Below are 22,522 nucleotides of genomic sequence, written 5' to 3'. Positions count from 1 at the left end.
AGTGTCTGACAGAATGGAGAACACTGAAGCTCTTGCAGACTGCTTACATCCCTGGTTATGTACTAACATAATCTTTTTAATATACGTAGAAGAGAACAACCTGATTATTATCCTCCATTTAATGCCCCAAATGCAAGGAAAACTGTACTCAAGTAGAATAGGACTTAGGATGTTGGGGGCAGGACTGTCCTGCATACTGGAAGGGCAGATAAAGCTAAAAAACAGCTTAAAAAGGAACATCTTAGTTGTTCCCTGTTGTACTTGCTTTTGCAAAGAACTAAAACCCCTGCAACCTGATGAGCTATGCAGAATGAATCTACAGTGTTCTGGCAACACTCAGCCCATTTGTAATCTCTTATCTTCAGATATCTTCAGCCCGTCTCTTATCTTCAGAACTCATATCAGCAATTAATATCTCAGAATGACTTTCCTAGGTATTCCTGGAGAGCCAAGGAATTGAACTGAACCCTCCAGAGAAGATGGTTTCTGATCCTTACATGGAACGGCGTCAGATGCCCCTGCGAATGTACGTCACGCCATCAGATTTTGACCAACTCAAACAGTTCCTGACTTATGACAAGCAGGTGAGTGATCTGTCAATGGTCACCTATATGTGTCATAGAAACCTGGATCTTGTGAGTGCCTGCAACTTTACTCATTCTAAAAGATCTCAGTCCACTAGACAGACTCCAGATTTGCTCCTTTTTTCTTTTTTTTTGGAATTTGTGAGAAACAAAATATTTCATCTTATTGTTCAAGTTTGTGCCTTGCAAGTAGTTTCTCCTTGGACTGCAGAGCCTATTCTAAAGATCCTCCATTTCTTTCTTGCTCTCTGTTGCTATGACATAGGATACCTGCCTTGGGAAGTTAGCAGACCAGGCCAGATGTTGTTCTATTACAGATGGGGATGTTACATTCACACATTTTTTCCCCCAGAATATTGAAGCCAGGTGTTAGAGGGTGGTGATGCATTGGAACAATGCCCAAGGAGGTTGTGGATGCCCCATCCCTGGAGGCATCCAAGGCCAGGCTGGATGTGGCTCTGGGCAGCCTGGTCTGGTGGTTGGCGACCCTGCACACAGCAGGGGGTTGGAACTGGATGAGCATTGTGGTTCTTTTCAACCCAGGCCATTCTATGATTCTATGGTTCCTGACTATCAATCAAACAGTTATTGGATATCAGCTGGGTATTAACATAGGCCAGAATTGTATCAATTTACTGTTTTGGATATGGTTGCCTTGTTTTGAGGAAGGCAAGCAGTTTTACTGTTTGGATGTAAGCTGGGCTGTGCCTGCTGTATTACTGATAGTTCAGCCTCAATCACTCAGATCTGAGCCAACTCCTTGACAGCTGTTGGATGGTCTGATTAGGAGCTGTATCTTGCAGAACTTTTGAGCTTTTCCACTATTGCAGCAATCCCAAAACAGTAGGTGATGGACTTGGAAGCATTGCAGTGCGAGGTGTTTGATTTCTGTGCCATTAAAACAAGTCATTTTCTGTAGAAAGAAGTGAGGTGGGGTCTAGAGTGAATGCAGTATCCTCAGAACAACTACAGACATATCCCTCTGCCTTTGGTAGAGAATTGGCCGTGAAACCTTGGTATTTGCCATGAAACATTCAAAATTAGATTCTGCCTCGCTTTACTAAGTTTCAATATAAAAATCCCTATGCTCACAATACAAGAGCTTGGTTCTTCTATAGTTGGCAGAGAAGACTGCTGAGTTACTTCCAGTCACCCAACCTATTTTAGCCAAAATCATTTGGACAAAGCACTTAGTAATTATAACCCATGTTTGTTTTTTTCTGCCTGTTTTTTTACCTGCCTCAGGTCCTTCGCTTCTACGCCATGTGGGATAACACAAACAGCATGTTTGGTGAGAATCGGCCTTACATCATCCATTACTACTTGGCAGATGACACAGTGGAGGTTCGGGAAGTCCACGAGCCCAATGATGGCAGAGACCCATTCCCAGTATTCATAAGACGCCAACGCTTGCCAAAAACCTTTGTGGACAAGAAAAGTAAGTTTAGAGCAGGCAGCACATCTGTGCTAAAGCACCATGGTGGGTGGGTGTAGATGTGGAAACCGTGTTAGAGGTACATCAGTTCAAGAGCTGCAGGTGTCATCAGTTTTTGTCCAAAGGAGTATTCTTCCAGTGATCACTAAATGCCTTTGTATTCTGGGAAGCAGAGCGCTACCAACAGCTCTCTGGAGATTTTTATACAGCTTTCTTTTGTATACCTTTTCACTGAGAAATACTAACATTTACCTGATTGCTTAGCTTTTTTCCTTTTGCTCTCTTGTCCTTAGAGACCTTCCCAAGCTGTGTGATGGAAATCTCTGATCAGGAGGTACTTGAGTGGTTCACAGCTAAAGATTTTGCTGTTGGCAAACCTACCACCCTCTATGGACGCACGTTCTTCATCTACGATTGCGATGAATTCACACGTAACTTCTACCGTGACAAATTTGGCATCACAGACTTCCAGCCAGTGGAGATAAAGAAGAAACCACCTGAGGAAGTACCACAGGTACTGTAAGCAGTTTTGAAAAGGGAGAGAGGGAAATGTGCAGTCCATGTATGCTCTGGTAGTAAAGTATAGGTTCAGCTTAGTGAGAGTTTCATCTTAAAGAGCTAGTCAAAGAGTAAGTCAAAGCAAGCTAAAGGTTAAAGAAAAGAGTGACTTGAGGAATCAGAGAATCATAGATCCATTTGAGTTGGAAGGGACCCTTAAAGGCCATGTTTCCCATTCCCTGCTCTGAACAGGGATACCCACAGCTCCATCAGTGCTCAGAGCCCCGTCCAGTCTAACCTTGGCTCTCTGCAGGGACGGGGCACCACCACCTCTCTGGAGAGTGTGTTCCAGTGCTTCATCACCCTTGTCATAAGAATCTTCTTCCTTATATCCAGTCTGAATGTTCCCTCTTTTCATTTGAAACCATTTCCCCTTGTCCTATCACAATAGACCCTGCTAAAGAGATGATCCTCTTTTTTCTCACTACCCCCCTTGAGATAGTGAAGGCCTCTCTCAGCTCTCCCCACAGCCTTCCCTTCACCAGGCTGCACAGCTCCAGCTTTATCAACCTGTGCTCATAGAAAAGGTGCTCCATCCCTGGGGTCATTTTTGGGGATCTCTCTCCAACAGATCCACATCTCTCCAGAACTATGGATTCTACAACGAGATGCAGTACTCAAGGAAGGCAAGCCAAGGATGGATGGTCAAATTAATATGAAATTTAAGTCATAATGCCAATTTTTAGTAATGTAAAGGACAGAACCAACACTCTGACTATGCCTATACTAGAAAATTACATGTCAGGGTTTGTTTTCTGGCTGCAAAGTGAACTGGAATGGTCTGTCTGCAGCCATACCACTGAACTTTATCTCACTTCTCCAAAAAGAATTGCTGAGTCCCACATGCCTATTGGAGATGGTCACTGCCCATGTCACCTCCCATGGAATGAAATGGAGTATTATATAGTGTAACTACACAGATGATTGAGTTCCTGTACACAGGAAGGGTTAGTTATTGATCTCTTTATTCAGAAAAACTACCTGGCTTTCTGACAGTGAGATTTTCTTAGCTCTTATATAATATTTCTATAAATGAGGGCTCCAGCACATGGCTGGTCTAGGGCATCTCTGCTGGGCAGGATGTCACAGCTGTTGCCACCTGGTCTTTCCAAACAGATGTTTTCTTATAAGCTGCCCTGCAAACATTTTCTTGTTCTTTGTTTCAGTTCTTTCTACTTGGTATCCCCTCTGGCTGCAGGTAATTCCTCCATATAATGGTTACGGCTTCCTTGAAGACTCCCTTCAGAACTGCTATTCTCTATTTCCAAAGCCTCCCCGGAAAGATATCATTAAAATGCTAGAGAATGACCACAAAGTGCTGCGGTACCAGGTGGCCCTGGTAAGTCCTTTTCTTGATACTGTGCATGTATCAGCTCATGTTGTAGAGGTAGAAGAATGGAAGGAACACGCTGCTCAGACAAGGCTGGTAGCAAATGTTCTTCTGTGCTGGTGGGGCAAGAAATGAAAAGCGTATGATCCTTAGGAAATCCCACTGGGTTATTGTGTGCTTGCTGCGACAATTAGTGGCACACAAAGGTAGGAGGAAAAAAAAAAACAACCAACAAAACCCAGCAAGACCAGGCAGTGCAAAATAGATGTGCTACAAAACCACAGCCATTTATGGAAAAACTCCCACTGACATCAGCACGTGACAGATGGCCCTAATTGAAACAGCATTGCAGCTGGGCTCTGTGCCTCTGCCTGCCTCCAGCTGCTGCCACAAGCGTGAGCTTGCTGTCTTTCTGCTTCTGGCTCCCAGCACCTGTCCTTCTCCAGGCTAGTCCCAGCTGCAGCAGCCAGCAAGGGGCTGTGCTGGCAGAGCAGCCAAGTGTCAGTGTGGAAGCAGGGGAGTCCGGAGGGACGGTGCTTTCCACCCACAGCAACAGTGTTTGGGCTTTGGCCTTTGTGTCAGCTTTGCAGCTGGTTTATGCAAGGAACCTCTGGCACGTCTAGCAACAGCGATGGCATTTCCTGTGCTGCCTGGTGCCTGCCCTCTCCAAACACTCAGGGTGAATAAGGGCTGATTTCTTTTCCCTATTGTGCAGCAGTTCCTAAAGGGCACAGCTGATGAGTTCAAACCAACTTTATTTTAAACTAAGTAAGTAAACCCACTGGTGTGTCAGGGGAGTGTCTTCCTGTGAGTAAGAGCTGAAAGCAGCACCAACCCCTCTCAGGCAATCATTAAAATGAAATATATAACTTTAATACTAAACTTTACAGCCAGCCTTCCTTTGCATGATGAATCATTCCATATAGGATATTCCTTTCTCTTGGATTACTCAGTCTGGAAATACTGAATGCTCTTAGTCACTGCAGCCCAAATTCTGCTTCTGTTAGCCTGACTAGAGCAAGCAAGCTTTGAAATCCAGGTGTTTCATGCTGTTACCCTATGACAATGTATTTGCAATGTTTGCCTAATCATCTGCTTAGTTTTACTCAGCTAGAAATGAAAAGTTATGAACTCTGGGCATGGTTCAAATGTTCTTTTCCAAAGCTGTTACCTTTCTTCTAGGAATCGCCAAACCCAGTGGATGAAAAGCGTCGCTTCATCCTCTCTTATTTCCTCTCCAATGATATGATCAGCATCTATGAACCACCAGTCCGTAACTCTGGCATCATCGGAGGCAAATACTTAGGAAAGACCAGAGTTGCCAAACCAGGCTCTACTACAGACAATCCTGTGTACTATGGGCCCTCTGACCTCACCATTGGTTCTACCATTGAAGGTAAGAGCCAGTCTGGCTTGGTGATACTCTTTGAGCATTGGCTTAAACTGCCTGATCCGTCATTTATTGTATCATTTGAAAGACCTGTACCTTCTGGATTTCACTGTTGCTCGGTTTCCAGATCACCTGCTGGTGTGAATTGATTAAACTCTGTTATGTGTGTGGACCTTAGACATAATTAGGAGAACAGATACATTCTTCCTTTGATACCTCTCCCACAGTGTTCGGCCACAGGTTTATTATCACTGATGCTGATGAACATGTGCTCAATTATATGGAAAGCAACGCAGAGAGTTTTCCTGCATCAACACTACAGTCCATGAGGGATCATTTTCGCTCACGGCAGGTGGTGGAGGAGACTGCCAAAAGGTAGGCTTCCAAGGATGGCATATGGAGCTAAGTGAGACTCAGGGCTGACAACTAAGGGGATTTCCTGCAGCTCTCATGGGCTCCAGTTTGCTGTCTAGTGGCTGCTCAGCTGATTATTCAGCTCCAAAGATGTGTCTGAACAGGTATAGCAGGGGATCAAGAGTGTATGATGTCATGGGTGTCGCTGACCCCAAAACCTTGTGGGACAGCTCTGGCTCAGTGGCAGAGACAACTAGAGGTGAATGAATGCAGTCATCTTTTCCCAAAAGGGAGCAGTAAACTGTGATAGGTGCTGCTAACAGTATCTTCATGAGTCTTCATTTGGTTGCAGACTCAGAGAAAGGATGGTGGGTTTGTTTTCACATTTGCTCTGGCTCTCAGACTGCCAGAGCCTGGACATCATCCCCCGTTTTAGCTGTCTGTCTGGACCCGTTTTAGGCCACCCAGTAACAGCCCTGTAACCACAGGATGCCCTTTAGAGTCAGCTTGTGGAAATTCAGAGGCTCTGGTTGAAACTTGAGCTGCATGCAGTTCCTGGGACCATATGAAACACACAAGCAAACCCTCATTGGCCCAAAGTATTTGGTGCACAAGGCAAATGTCATGCAGACAGAAAGCAATTTCCCTAATGTCCAATATCAGGACTTAGCTCCACCTGCAAGTTCAATCTGAGATGAGCTTGCCATAAAAAACAAACACCCCAGAAGCCTGCAGTGTATTCAGAAATACAGCCCAGACAGCCACACAAGCATCACAGTAGGACTGTAAGAAGTAACTTCTACATTAAATTCTATTTTCTCTTCCCTTCTACAGTAATGTTCCTGCTCCAGGAACCAGCATGCAGGAACTGGATGAACTAATTGAACGGGTTCAGGACGAGCTGAAGCTCCATAACTACTTGAACTTCAGCAGCATTCGGGAGGCATTACTTCGTTGTGATAAGGATCAGTCTGGTTTCCTCAACAAAGCCAAATTTTTATCCATTTGTGACAGCCTGAAGGTGCCGACCAGCGCCGCTCTGGTTAACAAGGTCAGAAGGAAGGGGTGCTGTGCATATTGAAATTCACTCCCCCCATAGGTGTTCTGAAAGATCTCTTTTACAAACCAACCCAAACCAAGCTCAACCAACAGCTATTCTGTCCTACAAAGGGGAACAGCTCCACGAAAAGGGTGAAAGAATCCCAGTTCAGAAAGTCTTCTGTGCTGTTGGACTGAACCTTTCTCTTAAAGGAGGAAGTAACAATTCCTGTCCTTTATGTAATGCGTGTTGACCCCAGCATGTTATAAAATTCTAAGTGGCTGCTTGGTCAGGCCTTAGAGATGAGCAGAAGAGGGGGTTGTAAATCATGGAGATGAGGCATTGGCTCCTGTGGAGCTACTGAGTGTCTGTTGTGACTTAGGCACACCTGGGCATGAGTAGAGATGACACTGAGATGCTTAGAGGATCGTCCCTATGAAAGCCTAGACACACTGTGAATTTAACAGCAGCTGAATTGAAGAGTTGAGAACTAAGTGTTTTACAAAGAAAAAAGTAATCATAAACGTGGAAAGAGTTTGTAATGGTTATCTGGCAGTCTGATCATGCTGTGGGAAGTCAGCCTACAATCCATCTTTCTGCAGGTTATAGCATTTGTGTTCAGCAAGTCTGTAGCTCACAAGGCAACATAGCTTCCTCTGCTGCCATATTTCAGGCCCTCTATGGCCATCAGGTTAACCCAACTGAAGCAGAGCCTCCATCTATGACCTTAGCGCTAAAAGCATCTCTCTTGAAATCTTAATAAGAACGTGCTCAGAGCCCATACGAGCATGACAGCACTGTAAATGAAACATACAGCAGATGGTTAACTACTGTGTGGCCTGGAGAGGAGCACAGCTGTCAGTCACTCACGAGCAAACCAAGTAAATCTGTCTCCAGGCGACAAGGGGAAGAAGAATCCTTTCAAGGAGCTCTGATATTAGACCTTTTCCATCTCCCTGGGTGTCAGAAGGAGATTAGTTATGCAATTAAGGAAACAAAAGCCTTCTTTCTTCCCCTTAAGCATACGAAGGCTATAGCTCTGTAACGCAATGCAGGGTGAGGCATGGATACCAGAACTGGTTCATTAGCAGGGCTGTCACTGAGCTCAATTATCTGTGTCTCCACTTGATGCCATTTGCACATACCGAAGAGACGCCACCAAACAGTGCCTGTTGAGATGCGGGGCCTCCATCCTGCTTTGGTCAGGGACTTGTGTGAGGTTTCTGAAAGATGTGCTGTGGCCTTTGCCAGTCTCTGGCCACCAGTTTTTTGTGGCTCTGTTGTCACTGTGGTGACACTTAGAGGGCAGACCCTAACCCTAACACTTTAACTCTTGTCCTTGCATAGGTTGGTGTCATCTATAGGCATTCAAAGTTACCTGTGATTCAGTACTATGGAGCCAGTCTGCTCCTCTGCTCTGTCATGTAGAGAGTACCTGTGGGCACGTTTCCTTATAAAAACATGTTTGCAGGTTCCTTCAACTCTTTCTGACGTTGCTTCTTTTTTCCCCCCAGCTGATTGACCTGTGCACCTATGGAGGTGACCAGATAAACTACCGTGACTTCCTTAGAGCCTTGCCCTTGTGATCCTCGCCTAGAAGCTGAAGCACAAGACCAGCAATGATTTCCTTAGCTGAGCTGACTGTAAGACCTCACACTTTAAAAAGGATGCTCTGGTTTTTACCTTTGAGTCTTTTCCTCTCTCCCTTCCTTACTAATTGCACACTTGCTTGGATAACTTTTTACCTTCCCAACCTGCCCCTGCTGTTTTTGCTGCCACCAAAATCAATCCCATAACTGCTGAATACTGAAATGAAACCCACAAGGAAAACAAAAAATGGTTTGGAGAACCACAGCCAGGTTCTTCTATTGATCTCTCAACTTTTTAGTGCAGTACGGCAAGGCTTGCTAGAGCTAAAGCCTGGAGTGATAAGCATCTCAATTTCATACAGAGTTGAAAGGGGCCTGCAGTGAAGACTGCCAGTTTAAATTTTCATTTGCATTGCAAGAAAACCTAAGAGTTCTGTCAGAAACCACAATAAATGCATGCTAGCTAGTCTGACTATAAGCAACTGATGCATGGCTTCTATAAAAGTGTTAAAAAGTATGCTTTAAATAAATGTACCTCAATGCCAGGAATTGCTAAGGGTTAAAGTAAGGAAAAAAACACACCACCACCACCACCACAAAGCCAACTCTGACTCTGGCTTTACTTGAAATGGAATAGTAGCTTAGCTCTCACATATCTCATGGAAATTGCAGGGTCTGCACACAGCTGTGCTGACAGCAGCTTTGCATTATTTTAACAAAGGGTTGGGAGAAAGGTTTTAGAACTGAGATTGCATCTAAACCCATCTCATGCAACCTGTCATCTTACAGGATAGGTCTAATGAAAAGGAAAAACTAACCGTTGGCATAGCAATAGGGCTGTGACATTTCTGCTCTGATTTCTCATCTCTCCATGAAGAGAAACAAGGCAGGAACCTTCTCATCCCAGCTGACACCTGCCAGGTATTGCCACTGAGCGCAGACGAAGGGCAGCTATCATGCACACAGAGAACAAAGCCCTTCGGAACAAAATGCTTATTTAACTCAGCTTTTTGTGCTGTGGGATCCCACTTCCCCTGCCTCCCCTTGTTCAGGAAAGGTCACTGCTCTTCCCTTCTGAGCCCATTTTATACTGGGCTCAGTATTCTCTCTGACTGAGAGTTTTTGAAGCAATCTCAGGTCCATCTCAGATTTCAAAGCATGGCTTGACGTTGTATGAGGTACCTTCCAAGCAGCAGCTGCAAAAGACTAACCTCTAACAGCCACCCTGAACGGCTTTTCCAGAGGCCCAAGATCTTGCAGATGAAATTACGGGAGCTACAGGCTGTAGAAAAGAAAGTAAGAATTTGTTTTCTGCACATGCTATGAAGCTGTAACCTAATACTTAACCAAACCATGCAGCATGCCCAGGGCCAGCTGCAGAAAGCATACAATTGAGCTCACCAGAAACTATGCACCTAAGCCACATCAAATGAATCATATCCTACAAATGCCCATATCCTCCACTCCCAGCAAGCGAGGCAGTCGCTGATAACTAACTCAGAAGCAGCTGCCTGTGCTGCAGACATGGGAAATTCAAGAATATGAGCCCCAGCTGTGGGGAATATGAGGACCAAAGGTACAGATACATCTAGTATGGCAGGAGGGAGAGGAGCACGACCCATCCCAGCCTGCTCTGTAAACTTAGCAGCATGGTAAAGTGTCAGCAAGCAGCAGCAATGGAAGAATCTATGCCTTTTATTTATTTATTTCAGAAAATACTTCTGTTGAGTTTATCACAAGAGTCATTGAACAATAAATGACCACGAACGTAAACCGTACAAAAAAATATTCACGTGACAGGAAGAACGAAACAAACAAGATATGGATAAAATATTGGAGACTGACACTTCCCCACCACCCCTCTCCAAAGCTCAAAACTATGCAATATGGAAAAACAAACGTTTTCCTCGAGTTCCTTTTGCTGAAGTTTTGGTCCATGGAGCTCAACATACCTGAAGGAAAGCTACGTGCCTCCGCCTGGCTTTCATAACAGCCACCCTTACCTCTCTGCCAGCAAAACCCCCACCCACAGCCCCGAGGCTACGTAACAAACTTCACAGCTTGAGTACAAAGCCTGCCAAACAAACCTTTTACTACACGCTCACAAAGCTTCCAGGAAGGCTGTAAATCAGACCCCAAAATCTCCACCTACTGTTGGCGCATGTCACGGTCCATCTACCAAGACTTCATCCAAGGCAAGAAGCAGCTGTTGCTGCAAATCCCCATGCACTGCAGCAATGCTGGGGTACCCACAGGCCTTGGGAATAACTTGGGGGTCAGAGGAAGATCCTTCTCCCCTCCAACAGGGAAGCATATCAGAAATACATCTTAAAACAATGAGATAAGGGTAAGGGGTCCTACAGGGTAACTGGAACTTGTCGTTACCACTAACTCAAACATGAGTAAGAAGAATCCTAAACAAAAACAAACAAACAAACAAAAAACATAACTGTAATGCCCCACAAAGTAAGAGTCACTCAAAAATTATATGTGAAATGCTACATCTGTTCTTCTTCAACCCTCTTCCCAAGCCCGTCCCTCAACCCTCAGCAACAAAAAGAGAGAACTACTGCCAGTATTTCAAAGGTTTCTAGGCCGGGACAGGAGAACACTACGCTGCACACTAAAAATCACAGACTACTCAGTCCCAACCTTACGCTGGTAACAGACGTTGATGACAGAATCAGCCTCAAGCCCACAGGAAGGGCACGGAGCAAGCAATAATTACACAAAGTAGGAACTTGCATAGTCTCTACCAGTTTCTGCACTGTGGCAGACAAGAGCTCCTGCTTCGGGTTGAGTTTGTTGGTGTGGTTGTGGTTTGGTTTTTTTGCAGAAGACATGGGGCTTGATAAGATGGGATTCAAGAAGAGCATCCACTCGATGACAGAGGGCTCTCAGCATCTTTGAACACAAAGCAGTCAAGGGGAGACTGACCACTAACTGTTTGCAGTGAAAGTTCTTTGGGCTAAAATGAAGGCTTGGTCTGCTGAGAAATGCTGTGGACATGAAAGCAGTTACTGCAGAGATGGTGTTTGTTCTAATAACCAGAGACAGAAGCAGCTTGGGGCAGCCCCTACAATGGGCGGCAGATTGGGAACCTCGGGGATGAGAGTTCTCATTGCCTTATAGCAAATGCTCAGCACTAAATAACCAACAGAAGTCATGCCACTCTTGGGCATAACAGGAGAAGGATGGGGATTTCAGAGGATTAAAGACAGAGGAGGGCAAAAAAAGAACATCATCTCTGGGCTTAAGAAAAGAAACAACAACAAACAGAAAGAAATATTTCCAAAACAAACTGTCCCTTTTACTGGTAGCTCTATCAAAATACCAAAAAAAAATCTAAACAACAACAAAAAAATACATAAACGTAGCATATGTTGTACATATGTCATAAGGAGGAAGGGTGTTCAGCTGCTGCTATAGTACACAGATCAAGCATACGAGATGCTACATGGCAACACAAGGCACTTGGGATACAACGCATAATTAGCTACTCTATGAAGACACAGGATTGTGCAAGTGGAAAAGCTGCCTGAAGCGAAGCAGGCAGGAAGAGGAATTATTCAGCAGCCAGTTTCTGAGGGGACTGCATGTGTCATCTGTTAACAGAGCCAATCCTCAGCTGTTGTGAGGTGCTGGCTTCAAAATCTCCTCCCTCAGTTCCCCTCAAAATGAGGGGATCCTTCTCCCAGACTCTTGCTGCCATTTTGTTTGACACTCAGAGATCACGGGGACGGAGGAACAAGTGGAATCTGACCAACTGTACTCATATCCCTACACATTTTCTCCCTCCTGTGCCCAGCATTAGCTGAGGCTTTGCAAGGAAAGGAGGAAGGAAGAAAAGACTTTGACAAAAAGAGGGGTGGGAAAGCAACTCCATTCAAAGAGTGGCAGATGAACAACTGTCTCTCGTACTCCAGAAGATGAAAGATACAAAAGACAACAATGCCAGCCTCACTGCAAAAAGCCCAAGCTAGAATCATGCCTGGAGGGGCTGAGCAAGTGACATGCCATGAGACCACACATCCCGTCACCCATGAGGAAGGTGGGCTTCCATCCCGCCTTGCACATCAAAGAGTGGCCAGGCTCTCCTCAACCCCACACACTGGGGGTTACAGCTGACTTTGCTGCACAAAAGGCACCAACAGCAAAGCCTGCCTACAGAAACCACCCCAGAGCTATGGGGTGAGAAGCAAATCCAAATCCAGACTGGTGCACAGACCCCAAGCAAGCCCAGTGACCTGTGAAACCTTTGGGCAGGAGGTGCTGCCCACCAGGGGAGTGAGCCAAGGGGGCTTCCCCCAAACCTCAGGTCAGGGAGCTGCAAGAGGGAGAGTGGTCTGTAGCAAAAGACGGCCTCTGAGGTAGATTTAAGACAACTCTATCTGCCAACAGCTATGCCTCACAGGCCTTTCCTAATGTACAAGCTACTCCTCACAGCCCTTTGCTTCCTTCCCCTTCCCTGTCATCTCATTCACAGCTCAGAAAGGGATGAAGGGGCTAGGGTTTTTGGAAGAAACCCTACATTTGATAGCACCTTGGGTGGATACAAGCTATGTATCCTATGGAAAGAAAGAGAAGCTGGTGGCTACAGATGGCACAGCTGGACTGGCGTGGTAGGAATAAGGATGGCTATGCACAAGGGGCACAGTCCCATTAATGCAAAACCCTTTGCAGCAGCCACTTAGCTCATCTGGAGGTGGTGATGAGCCATGAGCACACCAGGTCACAGGCACACGAGGCTGACAGGAGCCAGGGCAGGGCTCAGAGAGGGGCAAAACTCAAGAATTCACCTGGACCTGAGGATGCCACTGCCCCATGACAAGGCACGATGAGCTGCAGAGCCCCAAGCTCAGCTCTCGGTGCTGGGGGTGCAGAACAACTACAGGGCAGTCCAGAGGATATAGGGGACCCAGCTGTACCAGAAAAGCTGGGGCAAGCAAAGGCTAGGATGTGGGTCCTATAGGAAGAGGGAACTCCTCTCTTTTCTCTGCTTCCTAGATCACCAAAATTAGCTGGAAGCAAGGAGCTGGGGGAACCCCAATCAACCAGAGGGAGGCAAGAAACAGCAGAGGTTCCTCCCTCAGATACCAGTCCCTATTTACAGCATCAACATCATGCAACACATGCCGAGTGCTGGCTGGAGTGCCCCAGGAGGGGAAACCATCAGCCATGAGCACCTCATGGTATCTCAGAGTCCCCATGCTTTTCCCCTGGAGCCTGTTCCCATAGCTGACACATGGAGCCTTCAAACTGCCACGGCCCTGACCCAGGGGCAATCAACACAGAGGGAGAGGAGAAACGTGCTGTAGGAGCAAAAAAATATTACAGAACCATCTACAATGCATTTGTAACAGAAGTCCAAAATAACCAAACACTTATATAGAAAAAAAAAAATAATACAATTGCACGCTGATTTACGGTGAAACAGAGGAAGGCAAAACCAGGAGGCTTGGAAAAGGCTCCTACAGGGGGAAAGGAGCAGGGGAAAGGGACCTTTTTGGTTTTATTGCAAAAGGTTCAAGAGAGTAAGAAAGAAAGGGAGGAGAGTGAGACACCTCAGGCACACGACCTGCTCCCAAGCTGCTCAAGACAACCTTGTGAGGAGCGGGAGGAAGGGCTGCCCTCAGTCCTGGCACCTCGCCCTCCTCCCCAGGAGCCCAGGCCTTGCTTCTAGGGTGATTTCAGCTTCTTGGTTCGTGGTGAGGTGCCGTTCTCTGCTTTTACCACTCCGTTTTCATGGTAACCTGGGGATGGAGAGAGAAAAACCTCACCCACATCATCCTGCATGGGCCAGAATCACAGAATTATAGAATGATTTGGATTGGAAGGGATCTTAAAGCCCGTCCATGGGCAGGGTCACCTCCCACAGCCCAGGCTGCTCACAGCCCCATCCAGCCTGCCTTCAGGCTCAGCAGGGATGGGGCACCCACAGCTCTCTGGGCAGCTTGTTTCACAGTGTTCCCTGCTCACCTGAATCTCTCTTGAGCGGCTTGGCCGGCTGCTTGGCGCAGGCTGCAGCCCGCTTCCGACTGCTCTGCTCATGCCAGTACTCCCGCCAGCGCCGCAGCTGGAAGTGGATGAAGCGCCACATCACCGAAGCCTGGAAGAGGCACACCAACAGCAGCACACTCATTCTGGCAGGGGTGGAGAAGAGGCAAGGCTGAGAAGAGAGGAGCCAGGCCACCATTGGCCCGGCCTTCCCCCCGCACCGTTGGCCTGGGCTCCCCTGGACAGATGGATGTTCCCTAACATCCATCCTGAACCTCCCTGCACAACTTGAAGCCATCACCTCCCATCCCATCATTGGGAGAAGACACCAACCCCCACCTCACCACAGCCTCCTTTCAGGGAGTTGTGGACAGCAATAGGGATCATCTCAATCAGCACTGCCCAAAACACCTCAGCCAGGGAACCCATCCCATCCCCTGCTTCCCATGTTAACAGACATCCAAACACATACAAGCAGATGGAAAAACTCCTTTTTCATTCACCACATCAATACACAGTTATGGGTCCACAAGGGAGAATACGTAAGTCTTTCCCTAAGGTGTCTGCTTCAGCTCATCCTTTGTAACTGGTTACTTCCTTCAACAAATATGAGGGAAAGATTTTCACAAGATATTCATGGGAAAGGATTCAAAGAGGGAACAGAAATGGTGCAGGACATTCCTACCTGAAGAGGATATGGTTGAAGAGAAAGCTGAAGAGATTCCCTTTCTCTGGCTCCAGAGCCTGGTTCTCCACACGTGGCAGCCCAAAGCCGATGACCAAGATGTAGAGGGTTAGTGTGAAGAGCTTGGTGACCACAAAGACAACAGCCCAGACGTTAAACCTGATGGAAGGCAAGTAGAGATGTGGACAAGAGCAGCCTCTGGGCCCCACGGCCGTATGAAGTGCCCCATCCTCAGCAGAATGTCACACTGCCAGCATGTACCATGGTGCAGAAGCACCTTGAAGGCATCTCCCTTAGCACATCCCCCCTTCCTGACCTGGAGATGCTCCAATGCTTAGCACAATGCAGCTCAATAACCTCTTTGCTCCCAATTCTACCCACATCATCCCAACTTCTGGAGATACACTGTGTGCTGTACTCTCAGTGTCCCCTAGTGCTGAGCTGCAAGGTGATAGTAAAAGCCCAAATGGCACCAGAGATGGAATGCCATGGCCCACTTACAGCTTCTCATTGTTCTCATCTGTGAAGTAGACCAGCCGGGCCATGTGGAAGAAGAATTCGGCTAAATACTGCAGCAGCAAGAGGATCAGCCCCAACCGGGTTAAACTAGGAGGGAAAAGAAGAAACAAGCATCACCAGGCTGGTCAGCTTCGGTCCTTCTTCACATCCAGAATGTTTAATCCCTAAGCTGCAGTAAGCACCAGCCCAAAGCTGGACAGCTCCACAACAGCAGACCATCAGATCGCAATGGTGAAACCCATGATCCCAAAACATCAAAGCAACAAACTGGTAGTTTATCACTCACAAAGACAGCTCTTCCACCATCCTACAGCTAGGAGTTCAACTTTCAGGCTGTTAACTTTATCCCCTCTGTCTCTCAGCCCCAGTCAAATAATTTGGGAATGAAATACCCTGCAAAAGCCCCAGCTCAACACACAGAGGTAGACGACTCACTTGAGGAGGTATGCGCCGGCGATGTGCACCAGGTAGAGCGCAATGCACTGCAGCTGGCGTGGGATGTCCTCCTGGCAAGGCAGAAAGTGGTGTTAATCCCCTCACTCTGTTCTCTCCTCCCCCCAAAGCCCCAAGGAGCCCGGAGCCCTTGGGCAGCTCTTACCTTGCGAACTTTTTGGAAGTAGAGCTCTGGCAATGCGTGCAGCCAGTAGGCCAGCTGGCACAGGTAGAAGAACTTCACCTGGAAGCTGAAGGCAGGGATGAGCTGTGGAACAAGTCTTGGGCACTGTGGGCTCCTGTGGCCCCAAGCAATCCCCTCACTGCTCAGATGCCACTGGATTTAGGGGGCTACATTTAGCTGAGTCTGGCCTTTATCCAGATGTTTGTGCTGTGGTCTCCATGTCCCCAGCAAACCTCACTCTTTCAAAACCCCAAGAAGGGAGAATTATTCCCTCTTCTTTGGTTCTACCATAGAAAACCAAGAGCAAAGCAACCTACCCAACGTGATGAACAACTAAACCGTGAGGAAGCCCTTCAAGAACACCCTCCCCAAAGCCCCAGAGGAGATGCCCACCCCTGACCAGGATCTCGCTGCATACTCTGTGCAGCCAGCAGCCAGCTCCCAGCCACATGGAAAACAGTATGGGGGAAGGAAGTGGTCAGCCCGAGAACAAAATGTGAGTGCTTACGGAAGATAAACATGCGGGTAGTTTTCCCACAAACTCTGGGGGTTTGATATGTATCCTTCCTGAAAAAGAGAGGCAAGCCTTCAGATAGAGGAACAAGGCAGCACGTGGTTACAAGAGGCAAGGTTAAGTCCCCTGCATGAGCCAGGACTTAGCTCTCCAAGTTAAGACATGTTCCCAAGTCTCTAGTTTCATGACATCCTCATGTTTGGGTAACAAAAGCTGCTTTTGAGGTTGCACAAAAGGCCCTGAGATAAGGGATAGGATTCTTTGGGGTTTGGGCAACGCAAGGAGGATGCCCTGGAAACACTGGGGTGAGAGATCAGTAGTGCAGCTGCAAGAAACCATGTGCATGGTGACTTGTAGAATCATGGGCTGGGGGGCTTTTCCCCACCGGCATTTCCAGCCCAACTACCACTTAGCAAAAAGGAATGCTTCTGAGGAGAAAGAGGAACAGAAAACACCTACAAAATCAACTAAATATGCATCGCATAGTTTAATTTTCCATCTGCCTGCATTCCCCTGCACTCACATTTGCACAGTTCCTGCCACAGGGGTCTGCACTGGGTTTTGCAAAGAGATTTTGTTGTGGAAAATGCAGAAACCCAAAATTCCCCCCAGGAAACCCAAAGTCCAGCCATCCTCATGCCTTACCGTCACCACAACGTACAAGCACCAAATCAAGGAGGTGAAGTGGAAGGCGACCAGTTGCCCTGACTCATTGAACTTGCTGTGTTTGACTTTGGAGAGATGGAGACGCCTGTTGATTTTCTGGGATGAAGCAGAAGGAAAGGAGAAAGGAAAACGTGAGCCACCAAGTCAGCAACTCTCTTTTCTCCTGTCCTCCCTGTCTTAAGCATCACCCAAAAATGACAGCTCACACGTGGCCACTCCAGCCTCTGGACCACACCACAGCCACATTTAATTGCAGCAGGACTGTGTCCCATCCATGATACTTGAGACACTCCATCTACTCAAGACATCAAACTGCACTCACATCCAGGGCGTACTCCTGCACCACTGCGTGCAAGATGATGGCAATGAAGATGTAGAAGAGGATGGTGACCAGATCCTTCAGACCGTAGTGATACTGGACCAGCTCCCCATCTGCAAAAAGACCAAACTGTGGGTAAGACCTCTCAATGCCAATGATTTCCAAGGGCTTATGGCTCACTTGAAGCCTTGAGGTGGCTATAACCAACATAGCTTGTATGGGAACATGCATTTTGGAGGCAGAGAGAGGTCAAGACTATGCCCGTGTCTGCAGGGTCCCTATAGCTGGGCTCTGTACAAAAACAGACGTTGAGCTAATACCTCTACCACGGTGTATAAGCACAGTATGTGATAAAATTGCAAGGCTAAAAACGAGTAAATCACTTCAGACACAAGGGAGGAAGTTGTCTGGACTCTGCTGTAGAGGATCTCAGACCACAATTCAATTTAGGAGCAGGGCGAGTCCTTCAGCCATGACTCTGAGGGCAGCCCTTCCATTTTCCCTGTGTCTGCTCCATCCTATTCTCACTGCACCGTTCCCTTCAGCTGAAGGATTACTCAGCTCCTCTCAATGAGTCACAGCATCCTGCTGCCAGGCCAGGTTTTATATTCCCCAAGTGTCTGCCCTATGCCGAGCCTCATTCTTTACCCAAACCACTTCTTATTGCCTCCAAACTGTGCTAACAGCCCTGACAGGCTGGGAGGTATGAATGAGAAGCCAAAACACAAGCAGTGTGCAGACCCTTTTTACCCCAAATTTCTTACATCTGAAGACCCATCACTGGGAGGTGAGACCACGGCAGCCAGCAATAAGGATTTGGGATGTTTCCTCCCTGGGGCAGCAGTATCTCTTACCTGCTGTAGGCACACTGATGTTATACTGAGGTAAGATGAAGAGGAAGGCAGTCTTGGCTGTAACCTGTCAAAGACACACAAAGGGGGCATAAAGCAAATTTAATTGCTGAATTCTTTCCTCTGCCAGCTTTTACTGTGCTGGGAAAGGGGATGTGAGGCGGACAGATGGGAAACGTGTAGGCATCGATACGGGAAGGCGACCTCCCAATGGGACCAGGTATTTGGGAAGGGGGAGGAGAAAAGAATTTGGGGTGATTATGGAAAAAATGCATTGCCTGGCTGGCTTATGGAGATGCTCCTGGCTCTTGTAAGCCCTGCTGGTTGAACTTAATGATCTTACTGGCCTTTCCAACCTTAAAGACCCTATGAAGGCAGAAGCAAGGGCTCCTTAGCTCAGCAAACAGACACTTCTAAGCTCCCATTGAGCAGCTCGTGGATAGGCCACAGGAAGCAGAAGCTGGTGAGTGAGGCGAGGATTATTCAGAGGCACAAGACCTGCAGCTGGAAGACACTCACTGTGCTTACACTGAAATGAGACCTTCACACTAGAATTTCACAAGGGGAGTGGGATTTGCCTGCAAGGGATGAGATATCATATAGGAAGTGCTTTATGCTCAACCACATCCACCTGGCTTTGGGAAATACCCATTGAGGAGCCCCTGCTGCTCTCTGCTCCAAGACTCCAGCACCCACCCAGCACAGCTGCTGATGGCAACCCCTGGGCTCCAGGCTGTGCCCTGGGCACCACAGAGCAGAGCTCCATCCCCTTGTATCTCCTATAGGGATTTATGGCCACAGTGGGACTCCCTGAGACCCCCCAGCTCTGCACTGAACAGCCCCATCTCTCACAGCCTCTGATCACTGCAGAGCTGGCGGGGGAGGCTGGGGGAGCTGCAGCAGCCTTAGCTGGGAAAATATTTCCAGTGCTTGAAAAACAACTGGTAATTACAGATAAAATGCTGTCAGAAGGCTTTTTCTCCCTTGTTTTTCTTTCTTTTTTCCCCTCCCCTTTCCACCAGCCACAGTGTTTGCTGTAAAGAAAGCCATGTTGATCCACGGTAGGGATTGACACAGGCTCTATATGTAAACTGAAGGCCAAACTTTGGACCAGAGCTTCGGAAAGTAAATACCAAAAGCCCTCCTCCAAGAGCAGCCCCTCTGCTCACCTCACAGCAGGGCACCACAGCAGCATGGAAAAGTCAGCTCTGCACAAAGCCCCGCTCATGGGTAACCTTTCCAGCTCATGTATTAAATAAGCCCTTAAAATGGCATCATCTCCCCCAAATTTAATTTGCACATCCTGACCCCATCCCGTGCTCCCCAATGTGAGCACAAGGAAGGTGGCAGCTGCAGGCTGCTTCTGCTATCAACCCATTGAGATGGGGTGAGGCTGTGAACTGAAGGGATGCTCAAGAAGGATTTAATGCCATTAAATCATCGTGGTTGCAAATGACCCATCAGCCATGGAAGCAGCCATCCCAGGCTGGATGTGGCTCTGGGCAGCCTGGTCTGGGGGTTGGTGACCCTGCACAAAACAGGGGGTTGAAACCAGATGATCATTGTGGTCCTTTTCAACCCAGGCCATTCTATGATCCTACAACCACCAAGTTCCCCAAGACCAACCCAAGCCACCCCCACCCTGCCCACATCCCTCAGTGCCACATCCATTGGGACACCCATATGCTCTGAAGCTGGAGATGCTCGGTGGCCTTTGAGCATCACCTTCATTGCTTGTGTTGCCTGGAATGGGGCTGCCTGGGAAAAGGTTAAAAATCCCATCTACAGAGCCCTCCCCTGCAGGAAACAGCCCTATTGTGAGCAGCACTGGGCTGCTTCCGCATGGAGAAGGTGGGAGCCTGGTGAGGAGGAGGTGGAGGAGGATGGGGAGGACATCCAGGCGTTGAAAAGGCATCCAAAGGCAGAAATGTCCAAGCTGATGCCTAAAAAAGCACAGTGGGATGGAACCAACGGGCACAGGAGCCCAGAGGGGAGGCTGAAGATGAGTTAGATAAAGAAGTGAGGACCAAAAGAACCCTCTGCTATGGGGAGGATGGCGATGGATGCTGCCCAACGCAGCCACCTTGGAGGAGGACACTGCAGGCAACCAGCACCAGCAGGAGACTGAATTGAAAGCTATGGGATGAAGAGACCCTTCCTCTGCTCCTCAGCCTCGTGGGGGGCTCAGCTCCTTCATAGCACTGCGGCCACCCAAACCTCACCCGTGCCTGATGAACACAGCTGCAGATGGGAACCAACACAGATGGGAACCAACACAGCAACCTCACCGGGTTGCTTTGCTTTTAAAGCAAGGCAACGAAACTCGTATTGTTTGCATGAGGTTTCGGGACGGAGCGCTGCACACAGAGAGCAGCTGTGCCTTAAACCCACGTCATACAACCCATATGGGTTCCGTGCCCCCCACCAGCCGCTCGCTCCATCGGTGTGGAAAAAAAGAAGGGATTAAAAGGCCAAAAAAAAGGCAAAAAAGAAAGAAAGCAAAGCAAAAAGGGGAGGGTAAGGGGGTGGGGGGTTGTGCTGCCATCGGGAGGGTATGAAGGAAATGGATTTCCTCCGGCTGCGATTTGCTGCAGAAGGAGCCTTTCCTCCTCCGCCAGGCCCCCCGGCCACCCCTTTCCCGGCTGGATTTGCTTTGAAACGTGGCACTGGGCAGAAGGGGAGGGTTTGGGTATGGGCGGGGATGGGGAGGGGGGAAGGGGGGTCCTTTTAGGTTGCAAAGAAGCGGCCCCGCATCGGCAACCCGATGTGGTTCCACGTCGGGGAGGATTGGAGAGGGAGAAGGAGCTCAGTGAGGCCTCCAGCCCTGCTCACATCTCCTCCCTAAAGAGGAAATGCAGAAAGCAATTCCAATTCAAAAAGCAAGAAAGGAAGAAGTGAAGCTGGGAGGGAACAGGAGAGGCAGCACTGAGAGCCAGCATCTCAACCCCAACTGAGATTCCCATAGAAGAGTTAGGGAGAGGGGATGCTTTGCTATTAGTGGGAACCCCAGTGCTCATCCCATAGAGAAAACAGCTGGAAAGGGGGGTGGTGTTGAGAAAAAGCCCTCAAAACAGACTTCCAATGGGGGAAAATATGAACCAGGGCTTGGTTCTTTTTGCCTTTCCCTCTCTCTGCATGTGGGGTGGGTGAGCGATGTGCCCCCATCCCATCCCCAGCTGTGGTGGGCACCAAGGTATGCAAGCACTGCTCCAGCTTGAGACCCTTTGGCAGCTGGTGAACCCCAGTTGGGTTGGGGGAGGCCAAGGGATGGCTTGTCCCAAAAGCCAGCACATAAGTTGGGATCTTTATAGGGATTTTAGAGTAGGGGGGACCCCACTGCTGAGAGAGATGGCAAATGAACGTGGTGGCACTTGGCACCTCAAGGATGGAGGGTGTTGGTACCCCAAGGACTAAAGGGATTGGTACCCCAAGAACAGGGGGTGCCCCAGGAATGGAGGGACATCATCCCAAAGTATGGAAGGGTTCTGGTATCCCAAGAATGGACGGACCCCACCCCAATAGATGGAGGGGATTGGTACCCCAAGGACGGAGGGTACCCCAGGAATGGAGGGGCCTCATTCCAAAGGATGGAGGGGCTCTGGTGCAACAGGATGGAGGGGGTGTGCCCCACAGCTCCCCCAACTGTTGAGCTGCTCATCTATAGGGGGGCCAATGAGACACCCCGTCCACTAGGGGTGCACAGAAGGGCCCCACACGGTGGGGGGGGGACAGGGGGTCGTGGGCAGGCGGTGGTGGCGGGGCTGCCCTCGGTGGGCGGAGCCAATGGGGCAGGGCACGAGTGGGTCGGACACGCGTGGGGAAGGGAAAAGGGGGGGAGGATAGGAGGAAAAGGGGGGGGGTCCTCACCTCGAACATGAGCGCGATGAGCACGCTGAGCACCAGGCAGAAACCGATGTCGGCGTGGTTATGTATGAGGAACTCCTGGCTAAAGAGCGGGTGGCTCTTGGTCCGCCGCCGGAAAGCCATGGCCGCTCCCGGCAGCGCTGCTTTGGGGGACCGGGAGCCCCAACAGGAGCCGCCTCCGCCCCGCTCCAAACTTCTCCGGGCCCCGCAAC

At 48.5% G+C, this 22,522-nt stretch overlaps 2 protein-coding genes across 6 annotated transcripts in view; one reads left to right on the top strand and one right to left on the bottom strand.

The window, feature by feature from the left end:
- The window catches only part of EFHC1 (EF-hand domain containing 1), a 31,114-nt gene extending 22,286 nt beyond the window's left edge, over window positions 1-8,828 (top strand). For all 4 annotated transcript variants that reach the window (XM_085544285.1, XM_015859797.2, XM_015859798.3 and 1 more), the window contains exons 4-11: window positions 435-584; window positions 1,830-2,022; window positions 2,313-2,533; window positions 3,776-3,916; window positions 5,090-5,303; window positions 5,525-5,672; window positions 6,486-6,702; window positions 8,205-8,828. In XM_085544285.1, coding sequence (XP_085400411.1) covers window positions 435-584; window positions 1,830-2,022; window positions 2,313-2,533; window positions 3,776-3,916; window positions 5,090-5,303; window positions 5,525-5,672; window positions 6,486-6,702; window positions 8,205-8,276 — 1,356 coding nt within the window. In that variant the 3' untranslated portion in view covers window positions 8,277-8,828. The remainder of the gene's footprint in view (window positions 1-434; window positions 585-1,829; window positions 2,023-2,312; window positions 2,534-3,775; window positions 3,917-5,089; window positions 5,304-5,524; window positions 5,673-6,485; window positions 6,703-8,204) is intronic.
- A 1,128-nt stretch (window positions 8,829-9,956) lies between these two features.
- On the bottom strand, window positions 9,957-22,522 carry TRAM2 (translocation associated membrane protein 2). Of its 2 annotated transcripts, none has more exons than XM_015859799.3 (11): window positions 22,314-22,522; window positions 18,450-18,513; window positions 17,599-17,708; window positions 17,256-17,372; window positions 16,605-16,663; window positions 16,079-16,163; window positions 15,916-15,986; window positions 15,463-15,567; window positions 14,962-15,120; window positions 14,259-14,422; window positions 9,957-14,032 (listed from the first exon to the last, which is right to left on the bottom strand). In XM_015859799.3, exons 1-11 carry the CDS (start codon window positions 22,431-22,433, stop codon window positions 13,959-13,961), a joined length of 1,128 nt encoding a protein of 375 aa, XP_015715285.2. In that variant the 5' UTR covers window positions 22,434-22,522; the 3' UTR covers window positions 9,957-13,958. The 2 variants fall into 2 exon arrangements, 1 of the variants encoding a protein (XP_015715285.2); XR_014944988.1 differs by having other exon boundaries at window positions 13,702-14,032; window positions 14,259-14,873.

This window comes from Coturnix japonica, chromosome 3 (assembly GCF_054131305.1).
Source record: "Coturnix japonica strain WE chromosome 3, WE-NBRP24, whole genome shotgun sequence".
NCBI lineage: Eukaryota > Metazoa > Chordata > Aves > Galliformes > Phasianidae > Coturnix > Coturnix japonica.
Note: the sequence above shows the minus strand (reverse complement) of the source record. Positions and strands in the feature narration are given on the sequence as shown.

Excerpts from the sequence above, each read along its gene's own strand:
- TRAM2 (XM_015859799.3), bottom strand. The coding sequence starts at position 22,433 with ATGGCTTTCCGGCGGCGGACCAAGAGCCACCCGCTCTTTAGCCAGGAG. Across the intron at positions 17,373-17,598 it reads TGCAGGAGTACGCCCTGGAT|AAAATCAACAGGCGTCTCCA; the intron begins GTGAGTGCAGTT and ends GCTTCATCCCAG. Across the intron at positions 16,664-17,255 it reads GCTTGTACGTTGTGGTGACG|GAAGGATACATATCAAACCC; the intron begins GTAAGGCATGAG and ends TCTCTTTTTCAG.